The sequence below is a fragment of the Osmerus mordax genome, chromosome 20 (assembly GCF_038355195.1).
Source record: "Osmerus mordax isolate fOsmMor3 chromosome 20, fOsmMor3.pri, whole genome shotgun sequence".
Classification (NCBI taxonomy): Eukaryota; Metazoa; Chordata; class Actinopteri; order Osmeriformes; family Osmeridae; genus Osmerus; species Osmerus mordax.
The window spans coordinates 3,847,165-3,869,551 of record NC_090069.1 but is presented as its reverse complement, the minus strand read 5'-3'; the positions used below and the strand labels follow the sequence as shown (position 1 = coordinate 3,869,551).

At 44.0% G+C, this 22,387-nt stretch overlaps 3 protein-coding genes across 5 annotated transcripts; 1 reads left to right on the top strand and 2 right to left on the bottom strand.

The window, feature by feature from the left end:
* Positions 1-3,783: 3,783 nt before the first annotated feature.
* Positions 3,784-5,159, top strand: prlhr2b (prolactin releasing hormone receptor 2b). Its single transcript, XM_067258513.1, has 2 exons — positions 3,784-4,232; positions 4,523-5,159. Exons 1-2 carry the CDS (start codon positions 3,784-3,786, stop codon positions 5,157-5,159), a joined length of 1,086 nt encoding a protein of 361 aa, XP_067114614.1.
* Positions 5,160-6,089: 930 nt separating this feature from the next.
* On the bottom strand, positions 6,090-8,955 carry brf2 (BRF2 RNA polymerase III transcription initiation factor subunit). Its single transcript, XM_067258433.1, has 4 exons — positions 8,756-8,955; positions 8,520-8,579; positions 8,020-8,341; positions 6,090-7,878 (listed from the first exon to the last, which is right to left on the bottom strand). The coding sequence occupies exons 1-4, from the start codon at positions 8,910-8,912 to the stop codon at positions 6,966-6,968; spliced, it is 1,452 nt and encodes a 483-aa protein (XP_067114534.1). The 5' UTR covers positions 8,913-8,955; the 3' UTR covers positions 6,090-6,965.
* A 294-nt stretch (positions 8,956-9,249) lies between these two features.
* Positions 9,250-21,854, bottom strand: rab11fip1b (RAB11 family interacting protein 1 (class I) b). Of its 3 annotated transcripts, XM_067258592.1 has the most exons (7): positions 21,455-21,854; positions 16,813-17,258; positions 16,166-16,646; positions 14,486-16,075; positions 11,707-12,972; positions 10,746-10,860; positions 9,250-10,079 (listed from the first exon to the last, which is right to left on the bottom strand). In XM_067258592.1, exons 1-7 carry the CDS (start codon positions 21,802-21,804, stop codon positions 9,879-9,881), a joined length of 4,449 nt encoding a protein of 1,482 aa, XP_067114693.1. In that variant the 5' UTR covers positions 21,805-21,854; the 3' UTR covers positions 9,250-9,878. The 3 variants fall into 3 exon arrangements, with proteins under 3 accessions (XP_067114693.1, XP_067114692.1, XP_067114694.1); XM_067258591.1 differs by having other exon boundaries at positions 14,486-16,646; XM_067258593.1 differs by lacking the exon at positions 11,707-12,972 and having other exon boundaries at positions 14,486-16,646.
* Between the last annotated feature and the right edge of the window lie 533 nt (positions 21,855-22,387).

Genomic DNA, 22,387 nt, shown 5'->3' with positions numbered 1-22,387 from the left:
AGGCATTCAGAAATGTCCCCGTCAGTGTTACTCATGCTTTCTTACTACTCACATAGGCAAGCTTTTTCTCATCTCCATTTGATATCTCTGTGAAAGGACAGTATGGATGCTAATGGTTCAGTCTTTGTGCTTAAAACAGATTGGTTGATGGTGGGCATTGGAGAAGTAGGCTACTTCTGCCCTCTTCATGAGGTTGTTGACATTGAATTTAGAATCTAATCCTGAAGGCTGCATGATAAGTTGTTGTTTTTTCCCAACATGAAGGCCATTGCCGCTCTCATTCTCAAGAACAGTGGGCTGGGATGTGTGAGCTTAATAAAGGCCATATGGCATTTACGAGACACTAAGTGGACAATTATGGCAATCATATGGTACTCATTTCGTTCTGAGACGTAATAAATGTAACAAAAAATTAATCACAGTAGGCCTATGAGGGGGAAATAGGATGTTTGATATTGTAGAGCCGCTGGTGACCCATCTAATGCCGAACAATACGAAAACCGCAGTTTAACATGAGCGGTCTTCCTACACCTGCATATCTTACAACATGTTGTGCCATATTAAAAAAGCAAATTCTCCCCACCTTTACTGTGCTGGAAGTACTTAAGAGCAAGGCCATCGACTTCTCATTTTCACAATGCCAAAATGTAAAATGACAGTGTTTACATTAGCCCCATTAATCTGCAGATTCATCTCATGAGAATCAGCTTCCAGCCAGTTCATCACAATTCTAATAGACACAAAAATGTATTTTAAAAACTACAGCATAGGAATAATTCAAAACAAGAGCAGACATTTTCGGTTCTGTCCGGGATAAACGATGTGTGTGGATAATGCCGAACAATTTATCTTTTTGTATTTAAAATAGCTGTAGGGTACAGCTGTGGTCACAGGATGCAGGATGTATATAGAACAATAGTTACCAAAACGAACAAAGTTACGTAAGAGCATCTAAAATATACCTGGCATTTTAATCATTATAATGATCTCCATAACGCTTTGGCTAAAGGAACTACACAACCTACTATGAAGGACTGTCACACAAGCTCAATACTGGGAAGAGACGTTTTAGAGATATATTTTTAGATGCTCTTACCGAGCTTTGTTTGTTTTGGTAACTATTATGCTATAGCATCCTGCATCTGGGTTTTCTTTCTTTTGTAGTTCAAAGCGCCAAACCCACTTCATTAAGCACCGTGTAACTGGGAACTGGATACACCCCAAAGAGAAGAACTCATTTAAGACCATATGTCTGAGTAAGAGGAGGTCTAAGAGAGAAAAATAAATCTTGTCTAATCAATTCCTCTGAACACACCCTCCCGGTCCACACCGCCATGTATCATCAGCTATAGCCCACAGTATGTAGGCTATATTGCCATTCCTTTGAGCTGTCAATCACTGTAGGAGGATGGTGGAGATGCTCATCATAAACATTCAGTTTATGTTCACATCAGTAAGCATTCATGACAATGAACGTTCACTCATTTATCCGATTTTGGCTACTAAACGCTTTTGGTAGTTTGGAAGTATGCTGTACAAGGACTGATCTTATGTTTTTCCAAACAAATAAACTTGAACTGTAAAAAAAAATGGGGCACCTCATGGTTTTGATATTGTGTGCCCTATCAGTTGGTGTATGCTTTCTCTGATAGCTATCATCTACAGGGCTATCACTGCTTAAACAGCAAATCTAAATTTCAAGCTCAGATACCCATTTCTCTCTCTCTCTTTTCTCTCTCACTTTTCTCTCTCTCTTTTCTCTCTCTTTCTCTCTCTCTCTCTCTCTCTCTCTCTCTCTCTCTCTCTCTCTCTCTCTCTCTCTCTCTCCCCCTCCTCTCTCTCCTTCTCTCTTTCTCTCATTCTCTCTTTCTCTCTTTCTCTTTCTCTCCCTCTCTCTCTCTCTCTCTCTCCCTCTCTCTCTCTCCAAAGCCTATAACGGCGCGGCTCTCTTGAGCGTTGGTCCAGAGATGTGCTTTGCGTCGTAAGCTTACTACACTGCCTCTCAAGGCGTTCACTTTTGCAGTTTGCATTCCAGGTATGGCTATTTTAATAACATACATGTTTTCTTCTGTTATAGGTTGTAGCTAGTAACACAATTGCCACTTCTTAATATTGCACTTTTGGATTTGATAATACATTATAGTCAGCAGTAGCCTAAGCAGGTTTCAGATTTGATAAAAAATAATTGAATGTAGCTCCAATGTGCTATTTCTATAAGACAGTTTAGTTTTATCTTCATAGTCATGATATAAATCGATGTAATTCACATGCAAGTTGTTCACAATGTAGAACATTTATTTAGATATGTGAATCTTTAATTGAACATAAATGATGTCAACCTTAATTAAGTCCTAATATTGATCATGTAGTTCATGCCAAGATGTACAGTTTATGGTTTAACATTCCTTGATATATAGTTCACTTTTCACGCGGATTTCAGAAAAGCGCGTATAGCCGAGACTGATCTTTGCATGAATGCATGATTTCCTGATATAGAACCATAGGCTACGAGGCTAATAGACTTCAAGTCAGCTGAATGCAGACGCAGAAATAGCTATGACGCTGCGAATTCACAGTATTTTTTTTTCAATAACAACGAAGCTATATTGAATTATTATGTAAACCAAATCAAATCCCTCCCGTTTGGATCTTTAAAAAATGTTTCGACATTCAGTTGTTACTATATATAAACAATAATCTACTAATCGACAATAAATAACTCAAGATGGATCAGTTAGCCAACTATTGTACTTAGAAGTATCAATGCAAACTTTGATAACTTTTTCAAAGTAATTTTCTGTCAAAAATGTGTTGCTCCCATAGTTCTAACAAGATGATTATGCATTTGTCAATAAGATATTATTTCTCATCTGACAGCAGCTAAAATCAGCAGGATGAGAATCCAACTGCCTATCCACATGCTGTGCTGGACTCTAGAAACTGGATTATATTACAGAACCAATTAAATAGCATCTAACCAAGTGCAAATGAGCGTTAATAGATGTATTAGGTGTATGGATTCATTCAATTGGTCTCTCAGTTAGATATTACATCTGTGCAGCAAATAAGAATCCAGGCCACAGCATCTAATGAATGATGCATCTAGGCACTTGGTAATCACCCTAGACCTCATAAGACTAATGTAGTGGCAGCTAATGTATGTTCTCGGTGATTACACTTACACTTGCTTGTGCTACCTCTCACTTAATTAGTCACTGTCAGATTCTTGAGTAAGACGTTTGAGTGTAAGATCTTAATTTCAGTAATTCATGAAGATTTGGAATTGTATAGTTTGATAGTTTGATGAGACAATCATAACGGCCCAGCATGTTGTGACGTGACAATCAATGATGATGCTATGCTTGATGAAGGATTTCTATTGTTCGAGCACCACATTTCTATGTGACAGGATGTTGATTGTAAGGACAAAATTAACATTTCATCGTCATCTATTCATACGTGAATTACACAACTGAACATTGTGAAAGTGTGTCCTGTTTTATACCTGCAAATATTTAACATCAAAACATTAGAAATGTGTCGTAGTCGACGACAATCTTCCTGATTAGACCCTGCGGTCTTTGTGGTAACTGAAGGATGAGATTATCACCACAAATATAATATTACCACAAGGTCATTTGGATTCCATTATCAGAATGGCATACACATGGGATCTGTGGATAGTTGCATTAGCACTGTAATGCACATCGACATGTTGACTATTACAGCATACCCTTTTCTCATCTCAGTCCAGGGTTCTGAAAATAGGGGTCTAGCAGGGCTATGGAGGGCAGTGGCAGTGGCTGGATTGGAAGTATAATCCCCCCTGTGACAGGGGAGGCGACGGAGGCACACATCTACGAGGTGGCAGTCCCGAACGACCCGGCCAATCACAGCTCCCAGTTTGCGGACGTGGCTCTCCTCCAGAGCTTCAAGTCCCTCATCATCCCCTGCTACGTGCTGGTGGTGGCGGTGGGCGTGTTCGGCAACTACCTGCTGCTCTACGTCATCTGCCGCACGCGCAAGATGCACAACGTCACCAACTTCTTCATCGGCAACCTGGCCTTCTCCGACATGCTGATGTGCGTCACCTGCGTTCCCTTCACCCTGGCGTACGCTTTCAGCCCCCACGGCTGGGTGTTCGGACGCTTCATGTGCTACCTGGTGTTCCTCATCCAGCCGGTCACCGTCTATGTGTCTGTCTTCACCCTCACGGCTATCGCTGTGGACAGGTTGGTGTGACGCCTCCCTTTTTAAACGGAGCCGTTTGAAAGCACCGTGTACCGATAGAATGATGTTTGATCACGAGAGGACATTTTAAATATGACAAAAGTCTATATCAGTCCATATATGAATTCATGATGTTGCCCATTCCCCACTCAAACATTTCCAGTTTAATAAAAGTGAAAACAGGGAAAATTACACTGGGCTTTTAGTGAGTCACACACAGGGAACACACTGTATTCACACTGAACGTGAAATAATTAAATAACTCCCCCCCGTTTTCCTTCCACTATCACAGGTACTACGCCACAGTTCACCCTCTGAAGAAGCGGACCTCTGTAGCCACCTGTGGCTACGTCCTCACAGGGATATGGCTCCTGTCCTGTGGCTTGGTGGCTCCGGCCGTGGCCCACACCTACCACGTGGAGTTCAGAGAGGAGGGCCTCACCATCTGTGAGGAATTCTGGCTGGGCCAAGAGAAGGAGCGACTGGTCTATGCCTACAGCACCCTGCTCGTCACCTACGTCCTACCCCTGTCTGCCCTGTGCGTCTCATACCTCTGCATCTCCGTGAAGCTGCGGAACTGCGTGGCTCCAGGGCATCGGACCCGGGACCAGGTGGAGGCCCAGCGAGCCCGAAAGCGGAAGATCTTTCGCCTGGTGGCGCTGGTGGTGGCAGCGTTCGGGGTGTGCTGGCTCCCCATCCACGTGTTCAACGTCCTGCGCGACATCGACATCCGCCTCATCAACAAGCGCCACTTCCTGCTCATCCAGCTGCTGTGCCACCTGTGCGCCATGAGCTCGTCCTGCTGTAACCCCTTCCTCTACGCCTGGCTGCACGATCGCTTCCGCGCGGAGCTACGGAAGATGTTCACCTGCCACCGCCGCATTGGCATCCCTGCCAACCACTGTGCTACTGCCAGTGTGGTCCTGTGACTGGGCAGAGTTGGCATGGGCGCTAGAGAGACAGGACAGAAAGAGGACCTCTAATTGGCTGTAGCTTTTCTTCAGGAACCAATATGACTGATTTCTCAGGCTAGGAAGGAAGGTGTCGCCTTAGAAAATTGAACAGTAACATAGATTAACATACCTGCTAAACTGTTACATCCAAAGCAGGTACAATTCAGGTGGTCCATTTTAAGCTTAAAAACTATAGTTAGATGTAACAGATTGGGCTTGTAGAGGTGGAATCCTGAAGCTGAGGATACCTTGAATGAAGATTATAAAATATATATACTGAGAAAATAAATAATATATAAAAGTGAAGGAATACTTAACCAGAATAAGAGAGCGCTCTCGTCTTTTGCCATGACTGAATTGCATGAATGAATGAACATCTGCATAAAGGGACTCAAAGGTTATTATTGTCTTTTCCTGAAAATGGCTTGGAATGACGTTTTGGATAATCAGTAATTACTGTAATTTTCTTGTTATGATTCATTTCCGTGTTTGTACATTATGTATATTAAGTGTGTATATTGGAGTACAGCTTGCTTACAGTGAAAAGCCTTTTTCCTTTTTTTCATCAAAATGATCCCAGAATTGTCCTTATATGTGCTTTATTTGTCAAAAAATTATAAGAATGTCAATGATAAATGGGGAGTGGTGAACTTTTACTGAGAATTATATACCAGGCTTCTCTTATATGACCATGCAAATACTAGTATGGTGTTTTGATGCAGATGTTGTGAATTTTTATGCAATCAAATCCCAGTTGGAATTATAATACATGAAAAGCCTGTTTTAGCGACCCATTTCTCTCTTTATTAAAAATAAACAAACAACTATTGATTGGATTTACTGTGTGTATTAATATTAACACCAGAAAGAGACAACGTAAAAAGCAGGATACCATGAAGCCTGGAGAAAGAATTTATTTTTGTTTTAACACTGCACATCATAAATATTATGCTCAATATGATTACAATAGATTGAGGCTAATCAAATCATATTCCTTCAGACCATAGAAATGCTCTCATTAATCAAGAATCTATTCAAATAGTTTTTCTTTGTGTGAATGTGTGAGATGGGAAAACCTTGCAAGCATACAGCACAAATGTACTAGGATAAACTGGTGAATCATAAACTATCTTCTAATAACCACCTATCCATCAAACAATCACAAGCTCAACATAGCAATTCATCTATTTAGAGGCCATGACCTAAATCTGATTAGTATGACAGAAAAGGTCTCCCTCACAGCAGAAAATATATTTGTCTTTTATATTTTTATAAATGAACCTAAAATTTGGTTAATGAGTGGTTACCAATAACCAGTACAGCCATAAACTGTATACCTGCATGGCAACTGAGACTACTTTCATTGTAACATGAATCTGTCCAATACTGAGAAAATTGTAACAAGGTCAATTATGGAATACATATCTGGTTATTATCCCTGGAGGTATTCAGCTAGGCCTATTTCTACAGAAATAAATTGTATCCATCTGCTAGGTGCTGAGAATCTTAATACAAAAACAGTTTGAGGGCAGCGGCAAAATCAGAAGAAAAGATTTAATTTGTGCATCGTTTATAAAAGGATGAGTTCCCACTTTATTCCTAGAGAAAAATAACAAAACCCTTCCAGCATTTCTAACTGAATTAAATCAAAATTAATGTCATAGGCCCAGGTTGGATTCCAATCCATCCACCCAAGTAAAATGTAATGTCATTACCCAGAAGCACACATTGCATTAATAAGTCACACGTACAGTATTGGTGCACCCTAAATTCCCCTTCCTGTCACTGTTCCTCCTCCTCCTCCTCCTCCTCCTCCTCCTCCTCCGAAAGAATCTCCTTGGTCCTCACAAAGTCTCTCACTTCCTGCGGGGTGCGGATGTACATGTCGATCTCACTGTCTGAGATGTCCTCGTCGCCAGTCACCTCGGGCATGGGCGTCTCCGCCCTCCTCTTCCTCTTCTTCGGATGCCTGACGCAAGGGGGGACAAACAGGTACTTTTTGCTCCAGGTTTCCACCGGGACCAGGAGCGGCCGGGCGTCCGCATGATCGAGGGGTTCGTCGGCGTCCTCCTGCTGCACATCAGTGCCTGTCGTTGGGTCGGCGTCGCTGGGGGCCTGGGCCCGCTCTCCGTCCGGTTCACACGCCGCCAAACAGGGCTGCGGTGGAGGAGGGTGCTCCGGATCCCTGGTGGTCTGGCATGGTGCTGCTCCCTCCGGGCTGGCCAGAGTGGCGTGTTCCCCGGGGGGACCCTCCTGTGGGTCTGGCTGGTCTTCATCCTGCAAGGACTCCTCGTAGGTCCGCATGGCTCGCCTCAGGAGCGCGCTCTGGTTCTCCATGATGTCGTCCACGTGCGGCATCACGTTCGCCAGCGTCACCTCCACCCTCAGCCAGGGGATCTCCTGGCCCAGCTTGCTAAGCACCTTCTTCAGCTCCATCACCCGCTTCGGAGCCGTTTGGTTCCGGTTGACTTTGGCCATCTGGCAGAACTTGTCGACTGAGTATTTAAGACGATCCTTGGTGGGCCTCAGGGACTGCCATGCCAAGAACGTACAGGCTATCATCATGGGGACCGGCTGGCGCCCTGTCACAATCCAGGTATCTGCTGCCAGCTCTATCAAGGCCGTGGCTCGCTTTGTCAGAGCCTTGACGTCCTCAGACAACCCTTCAGAGACATGTTCTGGCCTCAGTTTGTATCTGTGTGTGTGTGAGGGAGAGAAGTAAGGTGTAATTCAGAGATTAGTATCGACCGAGTATATGCTTTCATAAAACACGTGTCACGTGCAAATGCGAGAGCAGTCATAGAGATGCACCCGTTCAAGTAGAAATGACACTTACTCCTGACAGTGCGCCTCCAGCATTTCAATGATAGCCGTGTTGGGAGCCTCTATCTTCAGAGTCTTCATCATCTGCAGATAGACCACACCCAGCAGTTTTGGGTCTGCCTCCAGGAGGCTGCAGATGGTTCCCATGCCGATGGGCCAGTTGCATAGCCGACAGCTCACCAGCACGCAGCATCCCACCAAAACCTCTTTCTTCTGAAGGCTGACGTTGATGAAGTGGGGGTGACTGTATGCCTGCTTGTAAAAGGTCTCTGACATCTGTTCCGTGTCCGTTTTCAGTCTGAGGATGCGACAGAACGCACGCAACCGCTGCAAGCCTGTTTGGGTGATATATAGGCTACTAAATAAGTAATACACTAAATAAGTGTCCTTCAGAACATGGATCACACAGCCACATTGGAATTCATTCGGTGTTATTAAACCCTGTTTTGCACACTGACAAAACAAACTCAGTATCTTCCAAAAGGATACTGAGACAAATCTGCCCATTCTTACCTTTGATTAAATTTCGACAAGGCTGTTTGTCTACAGCTGTGGTGTAGCGGTATGCGATGTCTACGATAAAGAAAATGAAAATGATGAACATCAAATTGCTGGTCATTTTTCCTTTGCTGCGAGAACAACTTGTCTATGCAGTAATAACACGTGAGAAAGGATAATAGCTTTATCACTTGAAGTGTCTGACGTTAACAGCCTTTATGCAATTTTGAACAGATAGCTACTAACGTTACCTGTGCCTTGCACCTCCTCGCTGGCGGTAGTGGTAAGTAGTCCTTCTGAGATTACAGAACCACAGTCTTCACACACTAATTGCGGCTGTGAGTAAAGTTGGTCGTCCACTATATTCGAGGAGCCACATTCCGGGCAAGTCAAACCCTCGGTGGCCATCTTCAAGGGCTATGGCGCTACTACCTAAATCATTATTAAGGAAATTTTGCCGTTGGAATATATAATTCAGAGTGAATTCAAAGTAAATGCCTCCTCCAAAAACCTACCGGCGGGTATATTCAATAGCGGTGCGTAAATGTCTTGGTCCGTGCGGCAACTTGGTTTAACATTGGTTCCGTTCACGAAACGCTCTGCCGCAACAGACACAGGTTGTATCGGCAATTGATTGAAAACCTTTCATTTCATATTTTGGCACATGTAGGCCCTATAGTGAATATACGGTATTTGTGAATATATCGACACAATACGCATTTCTAAACCAATGATAAATAGAGAATCATAAATCATGTGCAAATTTATTATGCAAGCCAACATGGGCATTTTTATTTAATTGACAATTTCGAGTCTCATTACCTCAATTTAGAAGTTACAGTAGTTGAACATAACACTTCAGTTGTACTGTATGTATTGTAACCCACAAACGTATTCATGATTAAGTGCATTTATGTTCCACAAAAACCTCATAGCAAGAAAAGAATACAATGTGAAAACTCGGTCATGACATGTAAGCCATTTCTGGATCAGTACTGATCAGAACTATACATTTCAAGAAACATGACAATGAGGTGAAGAGAAAAATGTAACTTCTTCATAATAGGTTGATTCTAGCATCAACAACCAGTAGTAACAGTTCTGTCTTATGTGTAGGTTTGCAAGACATTCAGAAGATGTTTCTAAAATCAATCAGAAGAGCACAGTATTTACAAAGGAAAGAGCACCACGTGACAGTTGGGTATTCAATAGAAAAGGTGAAAATTCAGTTGAGGCACTTAAACAAGCACTTAAACAAGTCTAATAAAAATGACACAGAGTATGATTTTGGAAGCGTACGTCTTAGTTTGATTTGTTTGGAATATGCCAGTAATACACTGATCCCATATATATGTATATATATACAAAAAAAAATTACGGTTTAGGAGAGTTCAGGGACATCAGGATGCAAGGTGCCTCCTCAATGACCCGCACTAGCAGGTTGTCAATGTACTGCTCCAGCTCTTTGATCTTCTTGTCCCTGTCACCCAATTGCTTCTGCTGTTTAACCACCAGAGAGATGAGCTCCTCCTGGGTCAGCTGGGAGTACGGACCCTTCACCCCAGGCTCCTGGACCTGGGGGGAGAAGGTAGGAGGGGGAGCAACCATCAGTCAGTATCAATACTAAAAGATGTAGGATAACCAGGGGACTGTGTGTTCAAAATACAATGTTAGTTAACAGCAGGCTTTAGTATCTATACTCAAGTTGATAGTCGGGGTACAGATGCAGGAATGCTGAACAGGTTGTACATAAAACAGTGTCAGTGCGCTCTAACTACACCAAATGTGCATGCAAGGGATTTGTAAAAGTGTAACATATGCTAATATATGCAAATCGGATTATAATAAAACGATCTCAAGGTACGTTATAGGCCGTGAGGCGAAGACACTGCATATTCATATACAAATATTAGCATATAACTACATTCAAAAAATAAAATATGTTGCAATTATTCCATGCACACACACTTGGGTCCCTTGATCCGGAGGTGGACAAGGATAAGAATAAATCCTGGGATTTTACGTCAGTTTTAAGTTTAGAGGTTGGAGGCAATGTATTGTGGGGGTCAACCAGGACTTCTCCCAACCAGGAATTTACCTAATTAGCATTCCACCCATGCTGGCATGTCATCAATACTATAGGTGATTCCAAAAAATACTCATTCACACCTAATCGACCTCAAGTGTGTTGGCTTGCCTGTGTGCATTGGTCACATGGTACTGACGGATTCTAAATGATACCTTGATCTTTTCTTGAATACTACCCGAGATTGCGTCAGATTTCTCTGGTTGTCCCCCCTGGATATTCGAGACAGGCTTCTGCTCCGAGGAGTTCAAGGGCTTCACTGGATGGGGCCTTCAAGGACACATACAAAACATAAGAGAGATTGGCAGAGTGATCCTAAAAGAAAAGTGAAAAAGGCTGGTTGAAGTGCATGAATGGATGGATGATGTGGTGTGTATTGGTGCTAGAGGTGACAGCAGGTGGGATGGGAGATATTGTCCAATAGGATCACACATCACCACTCACAGTCCCCAGAAGGAACATGGACTGAACTCAGTGAAGCATGGATGTGTTATTATATGTTATCTTTTTTTTCGCCACGGCCTGTAGAAGAGACTCGTGGTGACAAGGTTCAGTCAAAACACGGAATCTGTCTGCGAGACGGCGACAAACCAGCTTATCACTGCTCTTTGTGTGCTCTACGAAAGATAAGCTCAAGGACAAGTTTACACATTCTCATGGGCAACATTTGTGTAGCCAGACTCCCACTAAGTTTGTTGAGTGATCCTCGTGGAGCATAAATCTGCAACAACGGACTGTACCTTTCTACAAGTAGCATTGTCATTGAATGAGGGGATCCTATGAATAAAACCCAGTCAAGATAAAAATGTATTTTCTTTTGGACCCTTTTGTAAATCGAGAATCAAATAGCCTCTAAAAGTGTAGGGACACTGCATAACCTTTAACGTCAGTGATGAAGATTAGCTGTGTACAAGCTAGCAAACACATTTTTCCATGACAGATGAACACGTACAGTAACACACACACACACACCCTTGCAAATTGCTCCAATAGCTACAATTCAAGTTGTTAAATGAACAGAAATAATGATTCTAATCTACTGCAAAGTGGACAGGATTTGTTGAGACACAAACACAGCTGCTACTCTCTACTGGCGATGACTGGTGTCACCCTCACCTGCGTGAGGCGGAGGCAGGCTTGCCTCCCTTTCCTCCCACCTCCTCTCCTCCCTGGGAATGGGATTCCAAGGACCTGGCTTCACACGGTTGTGACCTGGCCTGCGGACAAGTGCCCTGGCCGTACATTGCCTGCGGGGACTCAGGAGTTTTGCCCAGGGATCCCTCCAGGATCTCCGAGTGAGAAAAACATTGGGTCTGGGTGATTATATTCACAGGTTGTTCCACATCGGTGTTGTTGGTTTGTTTGTTTACAGCCATGCCAGATGCAGGGGCCCTTGAGTTTTGTGGGGTTTCCAAGGTCACCGTAGAGACGGCCATCATCTTGACTGGAGGCATGGGAGCATGGAACACCTTCAAGGACTTGGGAAGGGTGACTTCTTCATTTATGGAATGAGAACTCTTATTATGAGACTGCAGACTCCCTCCATTGTCACATAATTTATGGCTCTGGGTCTCTCTTCCAGACCCTGCAATGGAATTGATTTCAAATACTACAGGGGATCCATTAGAGGGGTAGTCTTCCATGGAGGGTTCCATAGAACTGTTTTCATCATATTTCATTTTCTCACTTTGACAGGATGAATCAGGCCTTGAGGGAGCTGGATCTTTTTTGGCTGCTCTAAAGCCCCCAATGGCTGATGGGATGTCACTGATATCAATAAATTGGTTTCTATGGTGAGAAAAGCCCTGGCCTTGCAGCCCCCTGGATTCCTCTCTCATAGCTGTAGTGGAGCCTTTCAAAGGAGCAATCATCTCCACTGCACAAAGAGAAGAAGCCCCGGAGTTTGAGGCATCCCTTTCTTCTCCAGGTCTGTCGTTCGTGCCCAGCATCTCTACGGTGCTCCTCAGATCCTTCTGTATCTGGCTCTGAGTCCCTGGCGTTCCTCTCAGGCTGTCTGGGGGCTGAGGAGCTGGTCGCCTGTCCTGCAGGGCGCTGCATCGGTCAAGACAAACACCGTCCGTGGATTGACGGGAATCTGTTTTTCCCACCACCTCCATGGCAGAGTGACTTGTAAGGGTTGGTTTGGTGGTCTTGGCGTGGGGTTGGCGAGCTGTGGCAACATTGGAGCTGTGAGGCATACACAGGCTGTCGGGGGGCAGAGGAGCTTGTCGTTTCTTTTCCATCAGACTTGCAGATGAGTCTGGAGACGTTTTGACACCCTGGTGGCCAATAGGGGGAGTCGTGGGGCCTTCAACTTCAGAGGGAGTGAAGAAAGGGTTGGAGGATACTAATGGCTTGGGAGGGGTCAAACATGAGGTGGAACTGGTGGAGCAGGATGAAGGAATAACAAATCGTCAGCAATACATTATTTTTTTTTTGATTACATCAACATTCATGTTCCAGATGTTCTGTAACACAAAACATTTAAACACGAATACATACAATAAATTAGCCCATTTACAATACATGAACAAATTACAGACATATTTAAAGGCAGGGTAGGCAATGTTGTTGAGAAGCACTTTTTGTCATATTTGCCAAAATATGTTTACCTACCTTCTGGCAGTAATCAGGTAGCGTGTTTATGTGTTTTGAAAGAATGGCTTTTAAGAGAGGAGGTGGGATATTTTGGTTTGAATCCTTTCAAAATCAAGCAAAAATCGTTAGGTTCGCAAAACTCGCCTATCCTGCCTTTAAATGTTGCCTTTTAAATTCCTAAATGTTATGGAAATTCATATCAAAACATGATGTAAGAAGAAGGAAGAGTTTAAGATCAGCCAAACTAACATACAGGGGTGTTACGAACCCTAAGCTTCTAGGGTAGTAAAATGGAGGGAAATTCACAAGACAAGACATTGAAAGGTAAAGGGATTTATTTGCTTGGTAAAAGAATTTCTAATCGAGGTTCACAAAGATATGTCTGGCCAAATACTTCGGTTAGTGAAACAAGCATAGAAAAAACAGCAAGCCATCATGGATTTGGACACAAATGTGCAAGTAATGACTGCAAGATGACAGTTCTGTTAGAATCTCCGAGTCATGTCTGTCTTCACTAAACTGTCTCCGCTTGGTTCAGCCTCAACCACAAGCCTTTCCATGAGTCAGTCACTGCAGCAGCTAAGCAATTCAGTTCAATTGGCTAATGGTTCTTTTTTTATCCCGCTCTGCCATGTTTAATATGACATCTAATATAATGAGGTGAAATTTAATAGTCGAAGAATGAATCTGTGCTCAGCCAAAGGTGACAAATGTGCACATACACACACACACACACACACACACACATCACTGCAGATGTCATGGTTTGCCCTTAATGAGATATTTTTGCTACGGCTCCAACACCTAGAGCTCACACACTCCAATTTACCATGACCATGTTTCCACTTCGATAGAACGTCCACAAAAAGTTATGTAAACAAACATCGTTTTCCACAAAAGCTTCCACAGAAAATTCATGTAATTTTCATGCTAACTGAACCACCTTTGGATGGTGCCAAACATTTAAATTGGTCTCCGATTCAGTCCTGAATCAAAATTAACTATGTAAATTACATGAAACTTGGTGTCAAAACAGGTTTTCGAGCAAAACATTCTGGAGTGTTTGAGGGGTGAAAATAATGTTAGTAGATTTTACAGTTTGGTTGAGGATGAAAAGGGTGGGATGTCCGGGTGAGGATGTTACGTGGTGTATACACAGCTGGAGCCTGATTACCACACAAGAACTGAAACCGAGGCACACCTAAGAGCAATTATACAGTGTGTGTGTGCAGAGAGCTTTGTGCATGCCACAGTATACTGAATTATGTATTTATGAGCTAGATCTACAAGTACTAACCTTGGCTTGACTGCTGAAATCTTTGTTGTACGGTTGAGGGGTTCAGTAGAGTGTGCAGTAGAGGGCTCCTCAAAGGGATTCGTTGTGGAAATGTCTTCAAATGGATCTTCAGAAGGGACTTCTTCAAATGGGTTTTTGCCCACCAGGGCCTCCCCCTCTCTATCTTGAAGAACCATCCGTTTCTCAGCCACAGCCAGCCTAATCTTCTCCTGCTCCTGTGGTTCCCCTTCCTCTTCTTCTCTCATCCTCCTCTCCTTCTCCAAGTTTGCTTCCTTTCTCCGCTCGTCCTCCAACCTAGCCCTTTCTCTCTCCTCCATCCCTCTCATCTTTTGATCTTCCGCCCTCCTTTTCTCTTCCTGTTCCTTCCTGCTTTCCTCTTCAAACTTCCTGCTTTCCTCCTCCTTCGACCTCTCTTCCTCTAACCGTATGACGCTGTCTCTCTCCTCCTTCCTTTTCTCCTCCATTTCCCTCTCCAGTCTTTGCTGTTCCCTGGTCTTTCTCTCATCTTCTTCCGCTCTCAGTCTATCTTCCACCTCCTTCCTTCTTCTTTCCTCCTCTGTCTTTCTCCATTCATCCTCCTCCCTTCTCATTTTCTCCTCCATATCCCTAATCTTTCTCTCCTCTTCCTCCTTCAGTTTAAATTCCTCTACTTCCTTCCTCACACGTTCTTCCTCCTCCAACCGCCTTCTCTCCTCCTCTTCCTTTCTCAGCTCCTCCTCCTTTCTCCTCATTTGTTCCTCCATGTCCAACCTTTCCCTTTCCTCTTCCTCCACTTGCAGTCTATGTTCTTCTTCTCTCTTCAGTCTATCTTCCTCCTCCCTCCTCCTCCTCTCCTCGGTCTTTCTGCGTTCATCCTCCTCCCTTCTTTTTTCCTCCATCTCCCTAATCTTTCTCTCCTCTTCCTCCCTTCTGAGTCTGGCTTCTTCTTCCTCCCTCACACGATCTTCCTCCTCCTTCCTCCTTCTCTCCTCCTCAGTCTCTCTCCGTTCGTCCTCCTCCCTCCTTTTTTCCTCCGCATCCCTATTCTTCCTCTCCTCCCGAAGTGTCTCTTCCTCCTCATTCCTCCTTCTCTCCTCTCTCCTCATTTTGTCCTCCACGTCCATCCTTTGTCTCTCCTCTTCCGCTCTCCTAAGTGCAAACTCTTCCTCTTCCTTCCTCGACTTGTCTTCCTCCTCCCTCCTAATTCTCTGCTCCTCATCGTGCTTCCTTTCTTCCATCTCACCTCTCAGCCTATCCGCTTGCTCCATTCGTGCCTCTTCCTCTCTCCTTAAAAGTTCCTCCTCCTTCTTTCTGTCCTCTTCAAACAACCTCTCTTGCTCTCGGATCTTCTCCTCCTCCTCCTCGCGTTCCTGTCTCACCCTCCTCGCCTCCTCTTCCATTAATGTATTTTTCCTCTCTTCCGCAGCTCTCTCCTCTTCCTCAAGTCGAATCTTTTCTGCGTCTTCCAGAACTTTCCTCTGGTCTTGCTCCTTCCTAATTATCTCCTCCTCTTCAATTCTCCTGTTTTCCTCCTTGACCCTCTGCCTTTCTTGCTCTTTAATTTTTATCTTGTCTTCCTCCTCCCTTCTAATTCTCTCTTTCTCTTCCCCCCTCTCCCTCTCCTCCTTCATTTTTTCCTCCTCCTCCTCTAGTCGTCTCCTCTCCTGCTCAATGCTTCGGATACTCTCTTCCTCCTCCAACCTTCTCATTCGGTCTTCCTCCTCTAACTCTCTCACCCTCTTCTTTTCCTCTTCCGTCACCCTTTGTTCCTCGTCCAATAGCTTCCTCCTCAGCAGCTGTTCAACCCTCATCCTCTCCCTCTCCAATTCAACCCCTTCCTCCTCCTGCTCCTCTCGATCCCCGATGCTCTCTTCCTCCCACGGGAAAGGCTGCTTCCCAGCCTTCAGGGAGTCCACGGAGCTCTTGCGGCCCTGGTACCTGCGCAGGTCCTCCATGGAGCCATGGCCTGAGCTGGCCAGGCTGAAGGTGGAGCCTGCCCGGGAGCTGCGAGGCTGGGGCTCCTCGGTGTATACGTGACTGCCATTGATGCACAGGTTGCTCTGGTCTGCGGACGATGTTGAGGCCTGTCTGGAACGCCCCAGGATAGAGGTGGAGCCTTGGGAACTCTTACTGTCGGAGCTGCCTGTGCGCTTATGGGTCAGGAACTTGAATTTCTTTTTACCTAAGTTGGAAAATGAGAAAAAGGACATTGTTAGTTTGGAAAACCATTTTACACAGTGGAGATGGGTAGCTCCATGTGGCTGTATGAGATTGTTCTATCTGTAGAACTTTATAATGAGCAGGGATCTATAAGGAGATTTTCAAAAGGACTGCCAGACTGTCCTCACCCTCTGAGGAGTCTATGTTGAGGCCTGAAGATCGGCTACCAGTCAGAGAAGAGTTTCTCTCTGGCAGAGGGCCCAGGACAGACATCGACTGAGACACGTTCCTCTGCAAGTTCGACTTGGTGGAAAACAGCGACTTCAACTTGTGTTTCTTCTTCTTCTTTCCTTCCTTGTCTGCGGCCCCATCTCCCTCTGGCTCTCCTTCCCCCTCGCTGTCAGTCAGGACCTGGGTGAAGGAGGGCACCACAGCAGATGCAGAGTCCGAGAGGCCTTCCTTCTTCTTGCCACGGACCTTGTCCTTGAGTTTGCCCAGGCGGGAGCGTGGTTTTTCAGTTGCAGAGAGGTCAAACATGCTGGCGGTCATGTTGTTCCTCATGAACTGGATGTCCACCAGTACCTCCCCTCTGTCTTTGTCTGGCTTGCCAGCTTTATCCAACAACTGAAACCACCTGTTGAATACGACAGAAGACGACCAAGTTACCCAACTAATCTGAAAGCCTCTCGATCTTTATGAAGTTCAATTCCAAAATTGAGGAAGCTCTCAGTTGTGTCAGTACACATTTAATTTTATTTATTTAGTTCCTTCATTGTACATGGGACAGTTAGCCTACAGTAGTTCCATGTAATGATTGCTCCTTCATGGAAAGGTTTTGAGGTGGAAATGCTGTGGAACGTGACTCATGATGATAAGTGCTTTGGTAAGTCTGTGTTGATGTATTTATGAGCTGTGCCATCAAGAAAAAAAGAACATTGTATGAATGTTAGACATTGTTCAATAATGATAGTGTACGAAGCTCATAAAGTTAAATTGCACTTATCCTTCTGATAATTTAACAGCTGGGTTTCCTCTGCTATAATAAAGGATGTCATTTTAATTACAAAGGCTATGCCCAGCAGGGTAAAACATCTACCATTACCACTTCTCAAGCATGGAATCGAAACATGAAATTAGTCAATGGATGTAAGGCTGTAGATTTATTGGTATTCTATAAAAGCAAATCACAATTAAACAATTTTATGCAGTCTGGATTGTTTGTTTCTGTAACCCACCAACAACCGCACATGCATAAAACATCCCATAATGCTGCAGTAAGTCCTAACTGCTTAAAGGGACTGAGTGCATTGTCGTTTAAAGTCCGCTTTCTGAAGTAATCTGAAGTACTCTCTCAACACGCTTGTTTCTGAACAATGAAGAGCTGACGGAGCACGAAAAACCTCTGTCAGGCAGAACCAGGGGTCATCAGCTCACCACACAGTGGAACACCCTGCTGAACTCTGGAAGGAAACTAGAAAGGACAGGCACACAATCATAATGTGTGTGTGTGTGTGTCTGTGTGTGTGTGTGTGTCTGTGTGCCTATGGACATCTTCTGAGAGGTTACAATAACAAGAGACTGGTGCCATGAATGCACATTCTTATCTTGTTTAGAACCCAATGGCAAAGCCTGTAGAGGGTCCTGGAGAGATTGGTTTCTGCTGACACACTATAAAACAAATGAGTAACTGCCAAAATAATAATGAAAAAAAAAAAACTTGTCTCATTTAGAGGATTTTGAGAATTTGAATGTGCTTGTATCTACTTCATTGCTTATAGCCCTGTAGAAAGGCAAGACATGGAATTACAGAAAAGCAGATGTACAACATCAGTTGAAGAAATGGTTGCTAAACCTGTCCATGTCAAAGAAACTACATTGCATAATTATAGTCTGTGCTTGGGTCAGAAACTTTTCATTGTTGTCAAGCTGTATGAATTAAAAATGTCATAAAATGGGTCATTAAACACCTGATTGTCACATAGTGACAGTCTACCATGAAACAAGCAGTGAGCCTTTCAAACCACTCCTTTACAGCTGACCCATAACATGACTCCGTGGCATCTCATCATGGCATGCGGTAAGCAATAGCAAGCCATGTATGCATCTTTGTGTGAGCGTGTAAGCTCACGTGCCTCATATAAACATGCTCTGTTTAGTTAGCACCTCAATGTGAGAAGCCATTGATTCCACCCCAACCTTGAACATGGGCAGCTACACGCCCTCCTCTCACATTTGTGGCGAGGTAGGCTCCACTCCTGAGTCTAACCCCCTCCCTCCCTCTCTCCCTCCCTCGCCACGTTACAGAATGTGACATATACAGAACAAAGCACGTCAGAATGAAAGAGCGAAGAACATCTCTTGCTCCCACATTCTGTTCACGGTCCCCAGCTGCCGCCATTATCACGGGCTTCAATTCTGGTGGCAGCAGAGCAGTGTGAGCAAAAGAAGGTGGGATCCTTCTCGTTCCATACAGAATGTCTGTGGTACAAAACCGAACCCTTTCATGATTATTCTGCTTGTGAAGTCAAGCTGTCTCGCAGGGGGCTCTGTGAAGACAGCATGTCCTTAGCTTGGAACCCTACTCATTCGGATATAACTGAAGGTCTAATGAAAAGAATACAGATAATGAACAGCAGTCTGTTGACAAAGAGGAGAAGTAACTCTCTCCAGCTTTAACAAAAGGGAAGTTACCACATAAGCTTGAAAGGGTTGGCTGGGTGGAGGCCGTAGAGAACATTGGTGCTAATTCTTTTCTGAAAAAGGCCTACTGTAGCCACACCTAAAGAAGTCGTCTCACGCCTGAGTGAGGAGGACACAGTGCTGTTCTCAGTCAGGACAAACAGGAAAGGATGGCACGTTTTCTGACTCAACGTTTGGCCTATTGTGGTTCGAATGGTCTTTTCAGCACATACATTTCCTGTGTCACCCGGAATGACTGATAAAGCAATTACTTGACTCAAGCCTCTCTTATCTCAACCCACAGTTGTGTGTGTGTGTGTGTGTGTGTGTGTACGTGTCTTTTTGAGTGTGTCTAGTTGGGTGGCAGCTAAAATAGTTTTTCATTTAATCCACTCTCATATCTGTATATGACCAGGCCCCAGGAATGAAGTCATGTCCCAAGAGAGAAGTAATGGGTAGTCTGTTTAATCTAACAGACAGAAATATGACCCCTATCTCTATGTTCATCTACCATAATGTGGAATTTGAGCATCTTTTGAGCACTGTACTGAGCAAATATCTACTTTCAAAACAATTTTCCCAGCTTTCACACTATGATGTTAAGACACATTCAGGGAATTCTTCTCCCGAGTCCACTGAGTCATTCAACAAATCACTTCTTTGTCCATAAAAAGAACACCTTGTTTGAAATCGTTGTCGTCTTAGTTTGCGCCACATTTGTCCATCCACTTGACGAGAAACCTAATTGTACCTACTTCAATCAACAACCAACTTTCAGTCACATCCGAAACTGACAAACAACACAAAAATGACTTTGAACGAGTATAGACACTGAGCTGCAGAGGCTTTCGTCCTCGGCTCGGCACGTCTCCATGGGGATTGGCAGAAGCTGTGCAAACAGTAACACTGACTTATCAGCTCCAAGCTAAACATGTTATGGTCTGTTATGGTCTACCCTTGTCCTGGAAGAGAGAATGCAGGAAACCAGCTACTTTCAGGAATGCAAGGCAAAATCTGGATCTGACCTTGGAAATCAGGTGCAAAACAGCCAAAAATGAACAAAACACTGAATCAGATGCAGACTGCTCAGTCAACACCAATTTGCAAGCGCATTCATCAATTCATTGATGACAATTAAAACGGTAATTTGATGTGGATTGAGATAAGTAGGCTGGGCATCCACACCCTAAAGAGGAAACCTATTTGTTTTTTGGAGAACCATTCAAATACAACTTGCAGAGCTCGAATTGAAAGTAACTATAACATCCTACACATTATTTAGGCGGCACAAAAAACAGCATTTGAAGCTGTAAATCTCCTCTCCACAGAAGCATACCAGTGTGTGTTCCGGAAAGCTCCGAGGACGGCAAAAGAACCGAGACAGAGACAAGTCTGGCATTTAAGCCAAAGGGCAATGATAACAATAATATCACATTGACCCATCCCTGTCAAACAAGGAAAAAGAGCATGAGCTGTGCAGGTAATAAGGCCAGTCTCCAGCCTGACTCCCTGTTTCAAAGGACCTTCGTTATGTTATGAGAGGGCACAGATGCTTGACATGAGAGGAAAAGACATGTTTGAAGTTCTGGCAATCAAATAGACAAAGTGAATAGAAATAGATTATGGTTCGAAAATATTAGGCTGTGTGTGTGTATGTGTATTGGATGTAGCCTAATGCAGGTCCCATGATGAGAGTGAAACGCTATGAGACGGCTTATCTTGTTCTGCGTGCTGAGGAAACAAACAAGCCTTCAGGCTATTGAACTGAATTATGTAGTAGAGGGTGGTGGAAATAACATACAGACGTGATAACATACAGACGTGGAATTTAAAAGAGCCATTGTATTTAAGTATATGGGTGAGAAAGTGGAATTGGGCTCTTCATCCCAAGGCTAACCCTACCAGAGTACAGATGCGATGCTTATCGAGGAGAAGCAGGGTGCATTACTCCATTTCTGACCAATGAATTTGTCTATGGCCTGAAAACAAATACCTTTGAGATTACGTCTGACTTTAAGGAATTCTCAATGAAATTGCACTCTTTACAAATAGGTTAGTGACTTCAAGGACATTAGGAACCTTAATTCAAGTGACTGGATGTCAATGTAGTGTTTTTGTTTCGACTAGGTAACGAGGGCATGGTTCACTCACTCAGTTTTACTGCGGGATTGTATTGCGTTTAGCTCCAACAGATTGACCACCGCTTGTCCGAGCAACTTGTCTGGTCCCACGAGAGCCCGGTGCATTACGTTGACGTGCAATGTACAGCGCTCTGTGTTACCGTGATGGAACAGCTGCAGATCGAACGTGGCCTCCTCTTTCCACATCGGGGACACGGTCTTCTCCACCACAGAGGTGGCGAATTTCTCCTTGGCCACTTGCATGATGGCGTAAGCGTCGTTGGTGCCATTTTTCCCCTTTATCCTCAGGTTTCTTGCCTGAAGCACCGTTACCTGTACGCTTGTTGGATACCACTGTTGGCTTTGATCTGCTAGTGACATGACTGCCAATGAGGTTAAAGACGCGGGAATAACCTCCCAAATACCGCAAAACCCTGTGTAAAATGCAATAAAACGCCTCGGTGAAAGTTTTACCTTTGCGAATACTTAGGAAACAGCTGACTGGGCGTGGTTTACTGTGTGATGACGCGGAAAGCCTTTAGAATGCATTCGCTTGAGCTAAGACACTCCCCCAGATTAGGGAATAAGAATTGACTTTCGAGCTCAGCTGGAGCCTAGACATGAACACTGAGACTCCAGAAAAGGAAAGTTATGCCTATCGTTGACCTTTTACCCCCCCCCCCCCTAATTATCAAGTAAAATGATGGCCTAAATGGCTGGCCACATTCTAAATAGCATCGTAAATTTAATTTATTTAATGTCTATTGGGCTATTTATCTTATTATTTCTAGATAATAGAGCACGTTCCGAACAGTACGCTTTTCTTTTTTTACAATATTTCAAAACCTTTCGAGGCCAAGAAGCAAATAGCCCACTTTATATCCTATACCCTTCCGCCATGACTTAATGGAAAACGAGACAGCAGTGTCGAAGTCGCGGTGGTTTGGCCTCTGATACCTGACAA

Bases quoted from the DNA above. Each gene is read 5' to 3' on its own strand.
- rab11fip1b (XM_067258591.1), bottom strand. From the start codon at position 21,804: ATGTCACTAGCAGATCAAAGCCAACAGTGGTATCCAACAAGCGTACAG. The intron at 17,259-21,454 runs GTGAGTGAACCA...CGTATTCAACAG, and splicing joins CAATCCCGCAGTAAAACTGA to GTGGTTTCAGTTGTTGGATA. The intron at 12,973-14,485 runs GTTAGTACTTGT...CTGCTCCACCAG, and splicing joins ATTTCAGCAGTCAAGCCAAG to TTCCACCTCATGTTTGACCC.
- brf2 (XM_067258433.1), bottom strand. From the start codon at position 8,912: ATGGCCACCGAGGGTTTGACTTGCCCGGAATGTGGCTCCTCGAATATA. The intron at 8,580-8,755 runs GTAACGTTAGTA...TCTTTATCGTAG, and splicing joins CGAGGAGGTGCAAGGCACAG to ACATCGCATACCGCTACACC. The intron at 8,342-8,519 runs GTAAGAATGGGC...TCACCCAAACAG, and splicing joins TTGTCGAAATTTAATCAAAG to GCTTGCAGCGGTTGCGTGCG.
- prlhr2b (XM_067258513.1), top strand. From the start codon at position 3,784: ATGGAGGGCAGTGGCAGTGGCTGGATTGGAAGTATAATCCCCCCTGTG. The intron at 4,233-4,522 runs GTTGGTGTGACG...CCACTATCACAG, and splicing joins ACGGCTATCGCTGTGGACAG to GTACTACGCCACAGTTCACC.